A 20,736-nucleotide genomic window follows, 5' to 3' on the forward strand; every position below is an offset into this window, starting at 1 on the left:
CGATGGCCATGCTCAATAGCTCAGGAGCCTCAACTTTTCGAGCCTCTTCCGGAGCCAAATGGGTTACTTGGGCTCGTTATTCTTGATCTTCTTCAGAACTCTGGGTATAAGTGGTATGGGCAGAAAGGAGTACACGAGTCCTGAGCTTCACTCCAGATGTAAAGAGTTATCGAGCGAGTGCTGACTTAGCAATATTGCTTGTTGTTTCCGACATTGCCTGTTCTCTGCAGAGAGGAACAGATCTAACCAGGGCTCTCCCCACTGCTGAAAGAGATCTTGCACCACCTCCGGATGGAAATGCCATTCGTGATCGACCAAGCATTGTCAGCTGAGATTGTCCACTCTGACATTCAGAGAGCCCGCCAGATTTTGAACCACCAGGGAAATGCCCTGATGTTACAGCAGTGTCCAGAGGCACAGATACTCTTGACAAAGGGTCCATGACCCCACCCTGCTTGCTGCACTTCCACATGGGAATGGTGTTTGTGAACATTTGCACTACCTTCCCTTTCAGAGGGGGAAGAAATTCCTTCAATGCTAGTCTGATCGGCAGAAGCTCCAACAGGTTGATGTAGAGGCTGGACTCAGCCAGAAACCAGATGCCTGTGATCTCTTCCTCTCCTAGGTCGACGCCCCATCCCAGGACTGTCGCTACTGTTTGATCTGTTTGGAGAAGGGAGATGGAACTGCTTCTGACCCACTGCAGATCTCATGCAGTTACCACAGAGATCTAGACCATGTCAGAGAGAGTCCCTTGATGCTGCGCCCAATGGAACTTCAGGTCCCCCTGCAGAGCTCACATACGCCATCCGGCATTTCTCACCAGCAAGATGCTTGAGGCCATGAGGCCCATCAGCCTCCTAGTCATTCTTGCCAAAATACAGAACAGAGGCTGAAACATCAGTATCATATCTTGGACTCACCGCTCAGAAGAATAAGTCCAAAACTGCACTGTGTCCAGAACAGCTCAGATGAAAGAGGGTGTCTGAGATGGAGTCAGGTGTGACCTCAGCACGTTTATCGTGAAACCCAGCAAATGTCTCCCCTGGCAAAGAAAGCTGTAACCACCCTGCAGGGAAGTGTCAAGTGATCCTCCATCATCCGAACATAAGATGGTGGCATGGATGGAGGAGTAGTCTTGAATAGGAGGGAGTAGCTCCTTTGGACTATCTCCAAAACCCACCTGTGTGATGTGATGGACTGCCAGCGGAGCAGGGTGATGGCTCAACCCTGCCTCCTAATTGTCCCTGTTTTGGAATCAGACTTTGAAGGTTTTGAGGCAGCTAGGGTTGTGGGTACTGACCAGACTACTAACTCTCAGATCCACAGGGGCGTTAGATACCACATCCCTGGCCACGCAGAGGCTGTGCATCAAGCGCAGCAGCTGGATGGGAACAGACATGGCGGGACGCCCTCCTCTAGCCGCGAAAAGAATGAAAAGAAGACCGAGGTGGCTAGGGACAGCTGTGAGGCCCAAAGACCTGGCCGTAGCATGAGATTCCTTGAAGTGTTTGAGCAAGGAGTCTGCTTTTTCTCTGAAGAGACCGGTGCCATCCAAGGAGGGGGGAGGGGTTTACTGGCCAGACCGTAGGCTCCCAGATCCACAGGGGCAGTGGATCCCATATACCCAGCCAAGCAGAGGCTGTGCGGCACACACAGCAGCTGGATGGTAATGGACGTGGCAGGACGACCTTCCGTAGCCACAAAAGGGGTGAAAAGACTGAGGGGGATGAGGGGCAGCCCTAAGACCAAAGAACTGGCCGTAGCATGAGAATACTTGAAGCGTTCGAGGGCAAAGTCTGATTTCTCATTGAAGAGACGTGTGCCATCAAAGGGCATGTCCATAAGGTTAGACTGGACATCCCCTGATAAAACAGGCATCCTCAACCACGACCACTGTTGATGCAACCACCCTGCCCACTGAGTGCGTCGAGTCTAGTCCACATCTGATCGTGAACGTTACAGTGCCTCTTCTGTCAGCAGCTGCTTGAGAGAGTACAGCCTGCGCCTCCTCCTGGGCCTGCGGCAGCACTTACGTAACTGTATCCCACAGTGTGTCAAGTAGCGGCCTAAATAGCATGTTATTTTCAAGGGCTGCAATGCCAGGCTGGAGGAATAAAACATCTTCCCAAGATGGTCCAGCCTCCTGGATTCCCTATCTGGGGTGCTGAAGGGAACATGCCATGGGATATAGAGGCTTGGATAACCAAGCTCTCAGGGGTAGGGTGTCAGGAATGCTGGGTAATTAGGCACAGGCCGTTGGCAGCGGGCAATAGTCCTGTTAACAGGAGCCCCTGTGCTGGGTTTGGACCAAGTACCCAGCAGGACATCAATGAGGGCTTCATTAAAGGGCAATTGGGGTGCACAGGATGAATCCCCCTCTGTCAGGAGGTTAGTCCTGACTGCCACTAAAGGTAGCTCTAGGCCCAGGACCTGGCTGCTGATTGCATCACCATGGAATAGGACGCTCCCTCCTCAGTAGTCAGGGGAAGAAAGCATGCCAGGGTCAAGGGAAGTATCCAGACCACTGGCTTCACCCAGGTCCATATGCCAGTCCAAAAAGTTTTTTAGCTGGTATTCTCCCATTCCCCACTCTACCCCAAAACCAAGAGAATAAGGGTCAGGATCCGACATAAGGGGCAAGGCCAGTCCAGCTCCATGTCGGCAAATAGGATGGGATCAATGCCACCCAGGGGCACGTATGGCATAGGGAGCATCAACAAAGGTTGAGGTGTGGTACGACCAGTTCAAATCCAGGAACGGATCCATGGTACCCACTGGAGTAGAGGCTGAAGCTGCCGGCTATGTACCATAAGTGGCCCCTTCTGACCCCGGGGGGCCCGAAGGTGCTTCAGCGGAGTCAGACTAGCCAAAAATGAGGCACATGGCCTCAAAAAACTCTGAATTGGGCAGGGGTTGCTCCAGCTCCCAGATACTCAGGATGGCATGGAGGTGACCCAGATGCGGGCTCGGAGTACAGAGGCCTAGAGTGATGAGGCACCCTTTCCCTCATCTCGTCGGCCAACAGACGGGGTTAAGTCGAAGAACGATTGTTTGACTTCTTCTTGTGCCTCGATTTACCCAACCACCCCAGGACTTGGAGTGGGACGAAGATGAAGGGGACTCAGCAAGCATTCTCGGGACCCTCCCCTTGACCGAGATGGCTCCCTCAAAGCTTTTGGATTCATGGCCTGGCACACTGAGCAAGCCTTCAGGTCATGGTTGTGCTCTAGACACCACAGGCACACAAGGTGCAGATCAGTCATGGACATCGCCCAATGGAAGGAGCCACAGGGCTTCAACCCAGTCTCACGGGAAGACATCATCGACACCAGAAGAGTCGACAATAAAAAAACTTCAATAAGAAGTCAGAAAAGATCAGTCAAAAAGCGACTGAGGGGAAACTCTTCTGGCGCAGAAAGAAAAGAACTGACGTGAGCATGCCTGAATGGCACCTCCACAGGATCCGCAACGTTTTATCCAGTGCAGACGACCGACGCGGAGCCGATCGACACCACCTAACAGCGCACCAGGGTACTGCTCAAGAAAAATTTCCAGATTCAATCTGCCATCTGGGGGAAATTCTAAGGTAAGGAATCTGCAACCAGTTCTCCTCTCACATAGCCCCAGATGCAGCAATACTGCTGGTGGAACTGTTTCAACTTGGAGGCAAGGCCCACTGTGCAAGCCTTAGAATGGCTGCATTTTAACATTTCTGATCGGGAATCTGCCTTCTCCCCGAAAAGCAGCTCACTGAAGGGCATGGCTGGAATTCTCATGATAAGCCTGTGGAGGGTGTACAGGCTTGAGAGCACAAGGTAACTGTGGCCATGCATTGGGCAACCCTGTCAGCAGACTCCAGACCACACATCAAGATTTGTTTCAAAACATCCAGGCCACTGTTGACTAGGTCTGACAACATCATCATTTGTTCAGGAGATTGGTTATCATCATTTTTTTTCAATTCCCACAAGGTAGGAATGTAATAGCCGAAAATGCACATGCTTGACACCAGGATGCCTAATGCAGAGACTTTTCTGCACACAGATTCAAGACTTTTTGAGTTGACATCTGTGGGAGCCTTTTGAGAAATGCTAGGCGTGGCAGATGAGGATAGAACCACTTAACTCTCCAGTGAAGAGCAGTATGACAAAACCTTTAGGTTAGAGGGTGCACATCTATGTAGTCAGGTTACTTGTCCATGGCCTGAAAAGAGCTTCTTTAAGGCAGGCAGAACTAGGTCAAAAAGCACCTCGTTAAAAGGAAGTAGGGGTTCTGAAACAGCAGAAGATTGCTGCAGAACTTAAGTGAAATGTTTCCCTTTCTTTTAGCTGTACATAAAGGCAATGCCAGCACTTCTGCTGCTTTTAGTGCACCTGGTGTCAAAGGAGTAAGGGATCCCACATCTAGCTAGCCATGTGTCAAGACCATATGGATTTTTTTTAAAGTCTAGGCAAAGGCTAATAGCAGTATTATTTTGAGGAATGAGTCATCATCCTCCATGTGTCCAATCTTTGCTGAGGACTGCAAGCCGGTCAAAAAACCCTCCTCCATCTGGTGAACCTTTGGACTGTAGGGAGATAGTGTGACAGAGGGACATCAAAACAAGCATGTACCTCCTCTTTTGTGACAGTGATAATGTCAACAGATTTGGAGAGAGCCTATGGCACAAAGGTGAGCATAGGGGATGGTGGTAGTATGAAAGTCATAGCTAGGGCAAACAGTGTTAAACAAGGGAAACAAGGAGTATAAACAAGGACACCCCCTGAAGCAGCACCAAAAATAAAGTTTGTGGAGGTGCAGAGTTAGATGGTGTGCGAGTCAGAGCTGCAGGAATCTTCCAACCCTCAGTAATGTATCTATCTTTGGGAAGTGTCCCAGAAAACCCTAAAATATGACATATATAGGCACTCACTGAGGGCAAGGGCAAATGTAAATGTTGTCTGTGAAAGTCAGAGTTAAAAAGAACACTTGGCACTAAGTATGCCTTAACGAATCACTGAATTACAGTCCCTCACACTTTTCATCTAGTTGATCACCTTGTTTATCAGTATTGCCTAATCTTCAGACTAGGAGAGCAAAGGTTTGGAGACCCCAAACACAAAGAATCAGTGTTCATCAGATAAGCCAAACTGACTAGAAGGTAGGTCGGAACCCTACAGAAATGGACATATTTTGTAGACTGATCACCTACAACAAAGTAAGAAGTCCACTGTTTGAACCTAGAGGATGAAGTCCTAAATTTACGAATCACGATGATTGCTAAATTGTTACTACTGTCCTATTAGAATTCAAAAAAGACATAAGGTGTTGCATTGGATTTACAGTTTGTTTTAAAGGCCCGGAATTTTAACGTGCATTTTTTTTTTTTTTTACACATTTGTTTTGAACCAAAACAAACTTTTTTTGTATACCCCTTTGGATGTGAGTAATACAAGGGTACAAAGGTAAAAGAATGGTAATGTGAGGATGGGCTATTTACAGACAGTGCAGACCCTATAATGCAATTTGAAATTAGTAATTAAAGTAACTGCAGAGACTTTACTGCTGTTGCACATTAAGACAAAAAGCCTGAATGAGTTAGGGACTTTCAGACCAACGAGAAGAACTTCACCAAAACTAAATCTAAATGCTTTGACACTTGATTGAAAACCATACTGAAGAACACATCTGTACTATAGATATATTTTCATTTAACAATAATGTGGCAGATTAGCCGTACTGTTTATGGATAATCAGGAGATGATGTTGGACTCAGACTAGACTATTTCTATAACTCTCATATTTTTCACTTGTCGGATATGCTGTTTATATCTCTCCCATTTTTAAGAGCCAGTGTCACTTCCTATGAAATTAAGCACTCACAAACTGACTAACAATTAGCATTATGCTAAATAAAACAATCTTAAGAGTATTTGATGTGCAACAGTGCTGTTTCCCCAAATAAAGAATGGTATATTCAGATCAGTAGCAACAAGGACCATCACAAGGTATTTTACTGCCCAATGCAAAGTGTATTTTTTTAACACTCTTCCTCCTTATTCTACGTGCACTTAATTTTCAAAAAGCAAAACAGAGCTACTTGCTGGAAGTGACTGTAGCGCTGAACTGCAAAAAAAGTGCCATAGGTGATCGCATATGTATAGAAATGGCACTATGATCACTGTACAACACGAATTATGATATTTTAATCTAAAGAGAGCCTGTTAATGGCATACATAAAACAATTTTGTTCAATGAACACCTATATGAAAGCATGCTTACAAACTGCTGGCTAAAATCAAATCCAGAGAAAAGAAATATTGTCCACTTCTAACAAAGCTGCCCCAGAACCCACCCAAAGTCATAAAATAGGGAGGGAAAGACTTCCAGTTCAAAACCTTTCTGAGAATTACTAATGAGCAAGTATTTGGGATAATAATAGGAAAATGTATGGCATCACCAATGCTATACTTACCATTATACAAACAAACAAAAATAAACAAACAAACATGGAATGCTTTACTGGCAAATGGATGCATGCACATTGCAGCCATCCGTAATCATTCTCTACCATGATGCAGAGTAGAGGAATAAAGCTGGTTGCAAAATGTCTCAATCACAAGTAATAACATTTCACACAAGACATCAAAAAGCAGACATGAAAAAAACAAAGAATAGTATTCTATTTAAAATATTAACATAATATTAATATTAACATTCACATTATTGTTATGAGGTTTACCTCTGCTTCGGGATATGTCTTGCTCTCTATTTCTCCCACGATTGGGACTTCGACTGCGACTTACTGGACGGTTTTTAATAGGACTTTTACTTTTTCCTCTCCGCCAGTCATATTTGTCTCTATAGAGATCATTTCTTTCATAGTACCGGTCATGGTCTCGCCACTTGCCATCTTCCCTTTTCTTCTCACGTGGTCTAGGGTAAAAAGCCACAACCTGTTACTTAAATTGCAAGGTAGAGAGTAAAATATGCAACTGCATTCAGTGTGGTTACTGTGAGTGTTTATCAAGATCTGCAATTGCAGGGATGTCCAATTTAGAGGTAAGAAGCCATGCTAGATTTTTAAGATACCAAAGTCCAATACAATAGTTTGAATAAGAATAATTTACAAGTGATTAAACTAAAAATCTGGTATGTCTCCACTATGCGTTGAGCTCATTTATAGGTGCTTCAAAGGGGCAAATGAGGTTATCTGCCTTAAAGATAGGACTGCTCTCATGAAAGTTGGATGATCAGCTACACCACTACAACTGATTTTGTCTCAAACAAACGGAGTGTAGCCTCCCACACAGCACACAATCCAAGGTATTTTGTTTGTACCTTTCTTTCGACAAAGGATCAAATATTTGTAGGTAAGCAGAAATTTGCTATCTGCAAAAAGCTAGAATATTGCTTATATATTTTATATAAACTTATGCAGCGTATTTTAAGTTCAACAGTTTATGTTTCCCACATTTTTTTCCTTTGACGATGACTATACTCAACAAAATCAGATGCAGGATATGGTTTAGCACATTTCATTCTGGCTTAGCATTACTAAACTTACCTTTCACAGTCGTGGTGACATACTACAATGGTGAGAGAAGCTTGTTGACCAACAGTTCCTACAACTGAAGGGTTTCTCCCCTCATTTTCAGCTCTACCTTAACCATAAGAATGTATTTTCCATCCATATTAGTTTAGTTATTGGATTACCATCTAATCATGGTCCTTTGAGTAAAAGCTAATTACTATCCTATATTGCTTAACTAAGTTTTTTACAAATCCCAAAGGTTTGTCTTCAGTTTCTTTTTTGTGCTCGTTATCAGCGTAACTTCCTAATGCAGTTAACAGCTGCCTGTACTATCTTTCTTTTCTATTTCATGGAACTCACCCAAGTATACCCTGGGCTCTTTGGTAAGCCCGCCAAAAGGCAGATACTAGTACTTTAATATTCCATACGCACTTCTATGTATGCCAACAGTGTGTTGCTTACAAACAAATAATCACAACACTACCACCATTACACCCCCACCTTCTCAGCGTTCCACCGTCACTCATGACAAACATCCTAAACGTAGTGCAAAAGTTTGCCTCAATTTTGCTTAATTTTTTTTTTCTCACATCAGCAAACATTTGCAGTATTGCTCCACATGTGCACTTTACCAAGTTAGAACAATGTTCTGGAGTATTATAATTTTAGAACTAAATCCCCCTCAAAGTGAAGCAGCAGCCCAGCTACACTCACTAATAGATGGGAAAGACAACTCCTTTAGTTCATCTGTGAAATACAACAGTTAATCTCCATGTATTACTAAACCAAGCACAAGAAATGCTCCTTAATAGCACACCAGGTGTCTTTAGAATCATGCCGCTAATAACTGGGGGCAGTGAAGCTATTTTTGGAATTATTTAAGGATGTTTCGCTATCAAATCAATGATCAGGTATTTCCATCCCCATGGAAGATGCCCTTCGCAGGTGAAAAAGCCAACCTTCGTTTTTGAACAAATTACCTCTCCACTGAGATTCGACTGTAGGTGTCTGGGCGTTCCATCATGTCTTCCAACAAAGGTCTCCTGTTACCACCCAAACTTGATTTATCTTCGTTGGATAAGAGGGTTTTCTCCAAAGGTGGCCCTCTTGAATGGAATTCAATCCCGTCAGGAATCCTTCTCGAGACTTCATTACTTGAAATTGGAAAGACGGAGCAAGTTATTTACCTGGTACCATTTGTTAACAGACTCCACATTACGGGTAGACTCTTCATAGTGTTCATTTTACTTAAGTGAACACTGTCACACACCATATCACAGAGTTAAGCTAGGATTGCTCGTGCTTGCCCAAAGAAATGCTTAGGCCAGTCCAACCCTGGGGTTGGCGAGGACAGGGTTGGTATTGGGTCACGCATCAAACACTAAAGTGAAAATAGGCTGAATAAATGGTCTTTCATAAAGCCTTATTCACTGATCTAATTAGTGAATGAATGCCACAGGGGATGCACTGAAGGGATGATGTAAGGAAACATTGAACCAAGATGATCTGCACTACTACCAATCATCTACACTAGGCTGAATTTTGGCGTGTGTTCCATACGATTAAATGAAATAGGCTGTAGAGTTTTGGGAAAGTTCAAAACAATTTGGTCATTCATTCATCATACACATATGGAAGCCAGTTACCTAATGCAAGCTACCTAGTCATATCAATGGCATGCATATCATGACTGGCCCTAGAGGCGTCCAGAAATATGCCTTTTAAAATGACGTTTAACTAGCAAACAAAAGGAGACCTGATTCATTGCACTTTTCAGTGCCAAGCATCTCAACGACAAACTGTTGTGTGCGCTAGGGCAAAACTAAACGCAGAATTTACCACTATGTAAAAATGCTACATCCCTCGTGCAAGTCTTTCTTTTCCTCAAAACAGGTCAAATGCATTTTTGTGCCAAGGCTGTATGTTTCCCCACAAGTCACTGTTACTAACATTACAAGCAATAATGGTTCTTACAGAGTAAAAAGACAGTTTACGGAATCCAATGTGAACCTACAGCACAAGCAATCTGGATGAGATTTGAGTGTGGATTACATGAATATCCGTATTTTTGGAATGAAAGCCCAATCATTTAGTATAAATTATATTTATCATTTTTTCCTGCAAGATCATGCCCTGTGTTTCACATTCAGAAATGTACTCAGTTGCAGAGGTGGAGATTTCCATAGAGACTGACATTTGCTCTGTACCGATTGAGGATTAAACCTGATAATGGCATCCAAGGTCAGGGAGGAGTACAATCTGAAGTGCAAAAATAAACAGGTTCCAAACACACAAAAGTCAATAAGTCAGTTACTAAGGAGACATCTAGAGGAAGGTGTTTTCTGGGTCACGTAGTAACAATATAAACAATGTGTCTCCTGCTCTTCCACAATAAAACCTGGGAATGCATTGTGCCATTGCAGAACGAAACTGTCAGTTTGAAAAAAAAGGCAGTCTGTCCTTGATTCCGACAGAATACTTGTAAACGTAGCTCCGTGAATTAATAACATCAGTTTGAAATTAATACTGCGGACCTTGATACATATATGTATTAGCTTTTAGGTTGCCTGTAAAGTCAAACTCTTGTCAACATCTACATTGATCAGCTTATCTACTTGAGGGTATGGGCCACATTAGATAACATGCACTGAGTGCCAGCCTTTATGCTTTGAGGGGCTGGATGTCTCAGCATTACGTGCAATGTAATAACTCCACGTAAAAGCTTAGTTGTGTGAAATTCTACTTGATAAGCGCTCACCCGATTGATTCTTCGATTTCTACTTTGTCTACATTGAATACAGCCTTCTGAACAATGGTCTAATCTTAAGTGATCTTTAGGATGGGGATGAACTACTGTCAGGACACTTACTTCATTGTTTCTTCCGCTTAAAGCTGTTCTTCACTCTGCAACTCGCCTGTTTTCCGAGTAACTAGCGTTTGATCATATTACTGACATTTTTTCAGCTGTACTGTTTATCTTAATATCTTTGCATCCCCGTCCTCGTATGCTACCTTACTTTCACAGACTGCCTGGGTTATTTTAAACACCTAGCAGAAAACAACATATGGATTTCTTTTAGGTCCAGATGTGACAGAAGCTAGGATCCTTCTGCAGCTAGGAATCTGGAGGAAATTCTTCATCAACATTTGGGACTCACTGCTGTTAGATTTCCGACTTATTCCTACCTTCATGACATTGTGTATATCACATCCAATTTCTTTAACTAGCCTATTCAACTTTCTTACAGATCTAATTGTCCTGTCTGAATATGTCTGTTTTTGCCTGGCTATTTTACTTAAAAGCCGTATTTTTACTTGCAAGAGTTTCAACTCATTACTTAAATAATAATGGTTTATGTGTCTTCTTTTATATTGTAGTTATGTATTGCACTAGATTATGCTTTGGTTTTTAACTTGTGATTGTCAAACATAAAAGGTATGAGCATGTCTGAGCATTCACACGCAGATCTCCAAGCTGTGAGCAGCACACAACAAAATGCCACACTAACAGCTGCATTACAAAGTTATATAAATCATTTCCTTAGAGACATCCAGCTCTAAGTGCAAACTGCACCACAATGCAACTTCCTTTAAAGCAAGAAAAATGCTACATTCATTAAGCATGCTCCTAAACAAATACTAAGCTGGAGTTGAAGCAAAGCATTGCAAGGCAGAATGTCAAGCTCATCTGCATAACTCATGCTTATATTATGTGCATGAACAAGGTAGTATTAATCACAAAGGAAATTTATAGGGCTACCCTTTACTCTTAAGTCGGCCAGCTAAACTGATAATTCTACAGAATTTATGCCAAAGGTCTTTCAGAAAACCGAGATCTCAGTCATGAACCTGATAAATGAACTAGAACTTGTGCTAAAGTGATGAATAAATGTTTGACTTGTTCAAAATAATGAATGTGAAGGCCACTTGGTGTCTTCGCTAAGGTGAGTTCAAAAGCTGTGACCAGATCAAGGTTTAGGTCTCAATATGGGAACCTAGTAAGCTAAATAACCAAGACAAAAGAAGCACAAGTGAATGGATCACTTGTTTATCCCTCCAATTCTGCATATCAAAATACTGAAAACACATAAAATTAACAACATGCTAGCACTTTCAACTTTAAATATTCTCAGTTTGCACTCCAGTATCCCTCAATGCACAAAGGCTAACTTTTCAATGTTAAGCTATAAAAATTGGTAGCCATGTCAATGAAAAAGATCAAGCACTTTTGATTGAAAACCTACTTCAGCCCTCCACTATTCCCCTGGTGAGACTAATTAACATATTTGTTTTCTTTGTGATACAGACACTCCAGTGGTTACTATAATGTAGCTCATCAAATTATTATTATTTTTATAATTTTATATTTAGCCACATTTGGGATACGTTATGCAGAAGTTCCATTTCTGCTGACTTCTTGGATTGACATCCAGAAACCAATTTGACTGAGAACAAAAAAAAAAAAGGGCTTACAATTCCAAGCAAACTTAACCCCTTGGGTGCCTGGGACCAGGTGGTTACGTCCTCGGCCACGGAGCTAGGGTGCCAAAGGCGTAACCAGCATATCCGCACCGGTGGGCCTCCCACCTCCCCTCCCATAGGCAGGGATAAAAGGGGAATCACTTCCCCTTCCACCCTGGCCCTCCCCAGACCCACCCGACCTGCCCCAGATACCACCCCCCCCCCCCCACACCCCCCCAGCCCCGGTAACTTCTGATGCGGTCAGCGAGCGATTGTGCGCTCACCTCATTAGAGGCAGCCCCCATCATGCTGGAAGCTCAGCTTCCTGCGCGATCGGAAGAAAAAGGAAAGCATTTCGCTACTGATAGGGGGTGGGAGCAAGCAAAGACACATGAAAGGAAAGGCCTTTCATGTCTTTGAGCATTTCTGCAGCCCGATTGTAAAGCAGTGGGGCTGCAGAAATACCCACTAGACACCAGGGATGTTTGGTTTTTTTTTTTTGGCAAGAGGAGAACAACCCCTTGGGCAAGGGTTGCTCTCCAGGGGGACAATTTTTTATTAGGCTTTTTGTGCCCTGATCTGACTATTTTAATTAGGGGTGGGGGGGCAGAAGCCACTAGACACCAGGGATCTTTTAAAAAAATATTTATTTACACTTGGGGAGCGACCTCTTAGGCAAGGGTCGCTCCTCTGGTGGGCAAATTTATTTCAGCCCATTTCTATTAGGCCAAAAGGCACCGGGTGCAGAAACCACTTAGGCATCGGGGGGGGGGGGGGGGGGGACTTGAGGTGTTTTGTTTGGTGGTGGCAGCCCGTTGGGCAAGGGCCGCTCCCCATAAAGGCACATTACTGTTGGCCATTTCTGCCCCCCTTGGGGGCAGATCGACCTATTTTGGTAAGGTCCATCTGGCCCCAAGGGGGGCAGAAAGCCCATCAGACAAGGTTTGCAAAATATGGCCATACCCCCACCTCCAAATAAATGGGGACAAAGTTGTTCTGCTCACCGGTGGGCAGATGGGCAATTACCCCCGATACACTCTCCTGGAAGGAGGGGGTGGGGGGGCAGAAAGCCTACTAGATGCCAGGGAATTAAAAAAAATATATGAATAAATAGCGGGGCGGTGGCTACTAACCATTTCGGGAATGGTTATGCCCCCACCCCAACTGAACCTATACACTGAAAGATCTTTTTCAAACGGCAAGCAAGAGGACATTTGATTATTTTGGTTTTACATTTGGGCCATGAAGCATGTCTAACTCTCAAAATCACCCCACTTGGAAAGGTGAGGGCTGCACTATTTGGACTTCAGGACGCTGCCATGTAGAAAAATCCACAAGACCCAGACACTTCTGAAAACTAAACATCTGGGTGAGTCCAGGGTGGTGTGCTTCACATGAAGCACATGGACCCCCGCGCCATTTTCTTATCCACAATGCCCTACAAACCTCCAACTTAGCTTGAAATCACACATTTTCCCAAAATTTTTGTGATCGAACCTTCCGGAATCTGCAGGAATCCTCAAAATTCCTACCACCCAGCATTGTGGCATCTATACCGATAAAAATGCTGTCCCACTTGTCAGCCTAAAAACATCCCCCCCCCCCCCCAACTGCCCTTTAGGACCCACTTTGGTTCCACCTCAATTTTGACATGTTTTTGGCTCCTCCCTGAGACAAGCACTTGGCCCATATACTGTAGGGAAAACCTTGAAGGATCTATACAAATGACCCCCTCGCTGAATTCAGAATTTTGCCTACTTTTCAGAAATGGTTAGATGTCCGGGATCCTGCATTGGTATCACTAACTGCAAGGAGGCTGAAAGCACACCAATTTTTTTTTTGTAAAAATGGGGTATGTCCCAGTAAAATGCCAAAATTGTGTTGAAAAATGTTCCGATTCAAGTCTGCCTGTTTCTGAAAGCTGGGAAGACGGTGATTTTAGCACCGCAAACACATTGTTGACACCATTTTCAGGGAAAAACCACAAGCTTTCTTCTGCAGCCCTTTTTTTCTCATTATTTTTTTTTTTTTTTTTAACACAACTGCTAATTTCTTGGTCTTCTCCAGGGGAACCCACAAGACCTGGGTACCTCAAGATCCCAAGGATGTTGGAAAAAAAAAAAAAAAAAAAAAAAGAAGGACGCAAATTTGGTGTGGGTAGCTTATGTGGACAAAAGGTTATGAGGGCCTAAGCGCAAACTGCCCCAAATAGTCCAAAAAATGCTCGGGCACCTGAGGGAGAAAAGGCCTGGCAGCGAAGGGGTTAATATCACCAATTTGACTATGGACACTGAGCCAGCATGGCTTCTGAGGAGGTTCGCTTTTGGGCTATTGTTAATAAGCTATATCCAAAATGGCTCCATACCTGCCAACTCAGACTGAATTATTACATTCAACTACTCCCTCAAACTTTAGGCCCGTCAGCAATATACCCATCAAGACTAACATTATGGAGAAATTTGTGGTCTAGTAGCTCCAATGAAATAAGGATGAAATGTGTCTCCATTTTTCAGTCAGGTTTTAGCCCACTGGATTGCAATGTTCACGTTTCTTGGATAATACCCTGAGATGAGCAGATGAATTTGCAGTCTGCAGTTATTCCACATAAACATCAACTCAAAAATGGTATCAGACTATAATATCATGACTACAGAAATATCTAAGTATATTGTTTTTTTGTTTTTAGTAATTTACAATAATATGGAAGCTTAACATATTGATTATATTACTATTTATTAAGTTGCTTAATTGCAATGTAATGTTTTTGGTATTTCATTTCTCTATTATATCTATCTATATAGATATCTATCTATCTATCTATCTATATGTATATATTTTAAAAATATAGTAATGCATTTTTCCCAGACTATAGTCCATGGGGAGTTTGGGTGCGCAGATGTTTTTTAATTATTTAAAAAGTAATTTTAATGGAGAAATATGTTTATTTAAAAATAGTAACTGTTCTTAGTTTTTGGCTATTTGTTGAATACATTTCTGTCAATATGATACATTTAAATTTCATGCTGGGGGTTCACGAGGTTGAGAGGTAGTGTTATTAAATTTACATGAAAATCAATCATTGATTAATCTATTTTTTGTCCATTTTTACTTTGAAATATTTTTTTATTGTTTTAGTTAATTTTAAAATCTGGAACTACTTGTTTTTAGAAAACCATTTTTTTATGTTTTGTGAAGTATTTTGGAGTTTGGGTGGGTGCTGTTATTTTTTTAAAGTGTATATTAAGTATGGTTAATTGCGCAACATTTTAAGTTTGTCTAGCTTGACATTTATTTGTTTATATGTTTTATAATTTTACATGAATTTATTTTGGGCATGTAGGGCTTACAGGGGGAGAAGGTCGGTAGTGTCAAAATTATATTTCCATTTATACTTATTCATCTATTAATTATTTCACTTTGGTCTGTAAATCAACCAAAAAGGTTAGCTTTATTGAATTGAGATTCTACGTCTGGTCCAGAGGTGAGGATTGCACTTTCTTCACTTCATTTCAGATAGGCATATAGAATTTCATAAATATTCAACCAACTACCTTTCCCATAACTCCAGTGAATGTTGAAAAGGAAAGCGTTAAACATGTCCAGCCAATAGGAAGTGCCAATAGTAGCATGTAGTCCTTCCTCTCCATTTTCAATTCCTTTTCCTTCGCTGCTCCACAGCCCTCAGATCAAGTTTCCCCAGACTCTGTACAGGTTTAGCTACATCATTTGTTTTTCTGCTTCTATTGTGCTCTCACTTTTGCCTAACTGCTACTTCCTCTACAGCACTGTACCCAGGAACCCTTGCCGCTCCTCACTCGGGTCAACACCTTTGGTTAAGGTGATGCAGGGCCAGTCCTTCAATCTCTTGAGGATGCCAATGCTCCTCAGAAACTGAAAAGCACCGTTCTCTATCCGCGAACAGCACGCGGCTGATTACACAGTCTTCAAAGGAGTGCTGCAGCCAATTGCGGCGCCTGCCACTCACTCCAGTGGGTCTGGAGTCCAACGACCTCTTCGTGGGGAATCCAAAAGAGCCTTACTATGAACACCTACATTAGGACACTGATCCAGACCCTGTCCTCCATATCTAACAGGGCGTAAATTGGTGTGCCGAGGCGATATATATATATATATGCACTACAATACACTTAATGAGGGAAGGCTTGGATGGTCTTTCATTCTTTCATCCCCTCCACCTCAAGGACTGCCAAAGGCCCCACACAAAGGTGAAGCCTAACAACAAACAGGTCGTCTACCTGTATGCTTTTGGCTGCCTAAACAAAGCTTTTCTGTCCTATGATGCCTCATCTAAACTTCTACCACCATTCCCCGCCCAGTGCCTCTGGCAAAGAAGATCCTGAACTTGCTATTCCCCTTGTCCCAAGCCTAGACCACGACGATTCCCCCAAGAATTTGCACAATGATTGAAAAACCTCCTGACCATGGCGTGAGGGCTCCCTCACTTAGCCATGTCCAATCGGGTCTCAGAAAGCCCATAAGGGGACATGCAGAACCCTGAGGATCTGCTTCACCCCCAATCCTACAAATGGATGCCAGCCTCAAAAGTAGCTGCCTACGTGTCAGCCAGACTTTGAAAACTCCTGGACAAGGAAGTCAGACAGCGCCTGAGGGTGGAGTGTCCTCAACCTTTGCTGAAAGGAAAGGTCGCCCTCATCCCAAAGATCGACTCCAAAATGGCTACAAAGAGCCCAGACTGAACCTGGCAATCGTGGCAGGATAAGTTGTTAGATGGCAAAGGGCTACTTACAAACATTCTGGCAATGTCATAACAGGCTAACGAAATCAGGATCCCCAATTCCCCGACATAGTCTCACGCAGGGCTCAATGAGCCATTACCTTGTGTACCTTGAGTGACACAAATTCTCTCTCATTAAGGTTGACTCCAAACTGCAAGACCTGGCCAATTCAGAAGCAGGAGCAGTGGCATAGGGGGGACTCTTTGGGGACACATTCATAAAAGAACTTGGAAGATTTGCAGCCACATTCAATTCCCTAGTTAAAACTCAAGCATCCATTAAAAGGCTCTTTAATCCTCAGGACTCGTGGCAGGGGGAGCTCAGCAGGATGTCTGTCTTCCCAACTACCTCCCTTAGGGGCTAGGGTACTCAGCAACGTAATTCTTATGGAAAAACCATATTTTGCCACTTCTCTTCAAGATGGAGGGGCTACATCGAATCAGGGACCTTCTGTAACTGCAGGATTGGATGGCACGTCTGGACCCAAAGGATGCGTATCTCTTGATTCCCATCTACAGTCCACACTGCAGATTACTACAGTTCCAGTGGAGGGGATAGGTGTTCGAAATCACAGCCTCCCTTTTTGCCTGTCGTCTGTACCAAGGGGCCTTATCAAGGTGCTCAAACAGGCAATGTAACATCAGGGAGCCAAAGGCATTCAACTTCTTGTTTATTTCAAGGGCATCCTCTTGATGGACCAATGACTGCGGAGGATGGCACAGCAGCTACACTTTGTGGTCTCCCTCCTGAAATCCTTGGGTTTCGTCATCAGCACAAAGAAATTCTAGCTACAACCAACACAAAAAACAACTTTTCTGGGATTCGTTATAGACTTCAAGGAAGCTAGAGAAATGATGAAGACAATGCGCAAGACACTGTCAAACCCAAACATTGTTCTGCCAGATTACAAGAGTGGTCGGCCTTCTCTCGCCTTCAGTCCAGGTCATCTTCCCTGGTTCCCTGTACTATCGGGAACTACAGAGGCTGAGGCCCTCCATCTCAGGACAGGTCTTTCTTATGCAGATTTGGCCCCTCCTTCAGAGGCGGCCAAAGAGAAGATACAATGGTGGTTAACTCATTTGGAGTACTGGAACTGGAGAGACTCATTTAGATCCAGCCCAGACAGTCATAGAATCAGACAAAAGAATGTCAGGCTGCAGCGCTCACTATAGTGTTATTCACAGGAGGAAGCTTGAGTTCAAGAACAAAAACTTCACATCAACTGCCTGAGGCTCCGAGCGGGATCCTTCACATTTTTGGTGCTGGACCAAGGTGGAATGCTGTGTGTTGCTAAAAATGGACATGTCAGCTGTGTGATAGAAAAATTGCCTGGGGGAACAAAAGTCCAAGTCCCTGTCGGATATGGCTTGAGACTTTTGGGAGTTCTGCCTTGCTCACAAGGTATCAGTGACAGCAGAACACGTCCTGGGCTCCTTCAATACCATAGTGGACAGGAACCAGAGATCCTTGCAGGACACAAACATATGGAAACTCAACCACAGGATTTTCCTATCACTGGCCCTTGTCTGGGGTTCCTTCACAGCAGATCTATTTGCCTCCCAGTTGGACAACTTCTTCAGTTGGAGACCAGACCCGATACCCGCACAGATATATTCCTTCAGGACTGGTGCAAAGAGAAGGGATATGCATTTACCCTATTCTCCATGATAACCCAAATCTCAGTGCAAGTGAGGAGACAACAGGCCCATCGGGTTCTGGTGACTCCCGCCTGGAGATTTCAAGTCTGAATCCAATTATGATGTAACTTTTGTGGGATTGTCCAATCCCTCTTCCCATATTTTACGATCTGTCAAGGAATCTTCAACAGCCTCTGCAAGAAGGCAGCCTGGGACTCATGTTGTGGAGGATTAGAGGAGACAATGGCAGGTCCCAGGACGTTTGGAATGGGCTCAGACACTCCCTGCAAGGTCATGGGTCTCTTCCACTACCAAATGCTTTAAATCTGCTTGTATAAGATGGTTGAGTTGGTGTATGCAGAGAGACTTGAATCCAGTGAGGCCAGATGTCGCCCAGGTGAATTGGCATTAACAGGGATGGCTTACAGGTTGGTAAATTTCTTCAGGTCAGCTCTATCAGCTGACCATGACCCCCAATGAAGGTCTCCCTGTGGGGGAGTGCCAGGTTTTACAAAATTAATGAAAGGTATTTTATTTTCGGTTCCTCCAGAACCAAGATATTCATCCCTCAGGGATGTGGATAAAGTCTTAAATCTATTCCTGTTGAGGCAAAGCAATAAGTAACTGCAGAGAAAGGAGTTGTCCAGTAAGTTAGCAAGGTTACTTTGCTTGGTATCCTGCAGAACAGTCTTGGATGTTAGAGCTCTCAACGTTACAGGTAGGGTTTTCACTCCTGAAGGGATCATATGCCATATATCCAGACGGACAGAGACTAAGAGTAAGGTGGTATCTTACTCTTTTTTTAGTGAAGATCGCAAATTAGGGGTGCTGAGGTGCATTAAAGAGTATGAGGCTATGACGGAAGAACTCGGGCCCCCAGGAGACAGGCAAATTCTTGTTTCTTTAAAGAAACCATTTAAAGCAGTCACCTCACCCACTACTACCTGCTAGGTCAGGTGGGTGATGCAGGAAGCAGGCACAGATACCCGTATGTTTGCAGCACAATCAATCAAAGGTGCCAAGGCATCAAAAGCTTTTATGGTGGGCGCACACTGGAACAACTTAGTCAATACAGTGGACTGGTCATCTGATTTCACTTTCAATAGATTTTACTTTAAATCAGTAATTGACATGGCTTAATTGGTGGTGAGTAAGCTTTAAAACAGATTAATCTCGCATCTGGGCCTGACACAGAATAAAAAAATCCCAAGCTTACATGACTGAGAATTTTGAGCTCTATTAAAAGACAAGGATGAGGAATATCCCGCCCAAGGATCTGAGATCTATTTCTCACCAACTGTTCAAGCTTCATCCTCTTAGTTGAAGGTACTTAGTTTTAAGTAAGTAATACTGATACTATTACTTCCATATGTTCACAGAAGATGTTGGGGGAAGTTCCATACAAAGGGTTTACAAAAGAGCACAAAATTAGGATTCAGTTGTAGGTAACAACTCTTCTAAAATGAAGTAACCGAATTCGCCGAGATGCTTTTGTCACACAACGAAAGAGGAATAGAAAACAGAGAAAGGCCTATATGCAAGGAACCAGTCTTTCTATCGGCTGGACATGTTAATGTTTTCCTTTTCAACTTTCCCTGGAGTTATTGTACAGGTAGTTTGTTGAATAGTTATGCAATTCTATATGGCTGCTATCTGAAATAGAGAAAAGAAAGCTAATGTAATCCTCGCCTGTCATGTAAGCTAGGAAATTTATTACAAGTTTCATTTCAATACAATTTATGGGAAGAGCACTCAGTTCATTCATACATGACGACAGACAGCATCTGAACAATGACTTGTGAACTGTTTGAGGATAAAGAACATAGCATGACAGAAAAATGAGAGGCACCAAGGTCTCCATCTCAATTACCTGTAATGCATCAAGCTTTTCAACAAATCACTATGATTAAATTTTAACCTACTAGAATGCTAATCAGCAAGATTTGCATCCACCTAGGAACACATCAAAATAGCTTAAAGTGATATTGCTGTGCTAAGATTTTATAATCAGATGCATACCTCCTTTCACTAGAATTGGAACGGTTCTTGTGAGGACTAGGGTGTTTCTTTTTCTTGCCATCACGTTCCTCATCAAAAGAATCCTGAAAAAATAAAAGAATAAAGGCAACAAATTATACTCCTGATCACAAAATTATTTCCAGAGATGCCAAACAAATTATTACACAGGCTTACATTGGCTTTGAACAAACCCAATATTTTTTTCTATATTTTCAATGCAGTGTTCCTTATCCCACAGAAACAATGTGAGAGTATGGAGGGTAAGGTAAACACAAATACACATTTGCTGAATATGGATGGCCCAGGCCCACCTGGATGTCAGGACAAAGATTTCTTAAATATAAGT

General features: G+C 43.1%; 1 protein-coding gene across 3 annotated transcripts in view; it reads right to left on the reverse strand.

Annotated features, from left to right (window-relative positions):
* Positions 1 to 20,736, reverse strand: part of RBM27 (RNA binding motif protein 27) — a 622,061-nt gene that overhangs the window by 500,779 nt on the left and 100,546 nt on the right. For all 3 annotated transcript variants that reach the window (XM_069244680.1, XM_069244679.1, XM_069244678.1), the window contains exons 4-6: positions 20,391 to 20,473; positions 8,497 to 8,670; positions 6,725 to 6,918 (exon numbers count right to left, since the gene is read on the reverse strand). In XM_069244680.1, coding sequence (XP_069100781.1) covers positions 6,725 to 6,918; positions 8,497 to 8,670; positions 20,391 to 20,473 — 451 coding nt within the window. The remainder of the gene's footprint in view (positions 1 to 6,724; positions 6,919 to 8,496; positions 8,671 to 20,390; positions 20,474 to 20,736) is intronic.

Source organism: Pleurodeles waltl, chromosome 7 (assembly GCF_031143425.1).
Source record: "Pleurodeles waltl isolate 20211129_DDA chromosome 7, aPleWal1.hap1.20221129, whole genome shotgun sequence".
Classification (NCBI taxonomy): Eukaryota; Metazoa; Chordata; class Amphibia; order Caudata; family Salamandridae; genus Pleurodeles; species Pleurodeles waltl.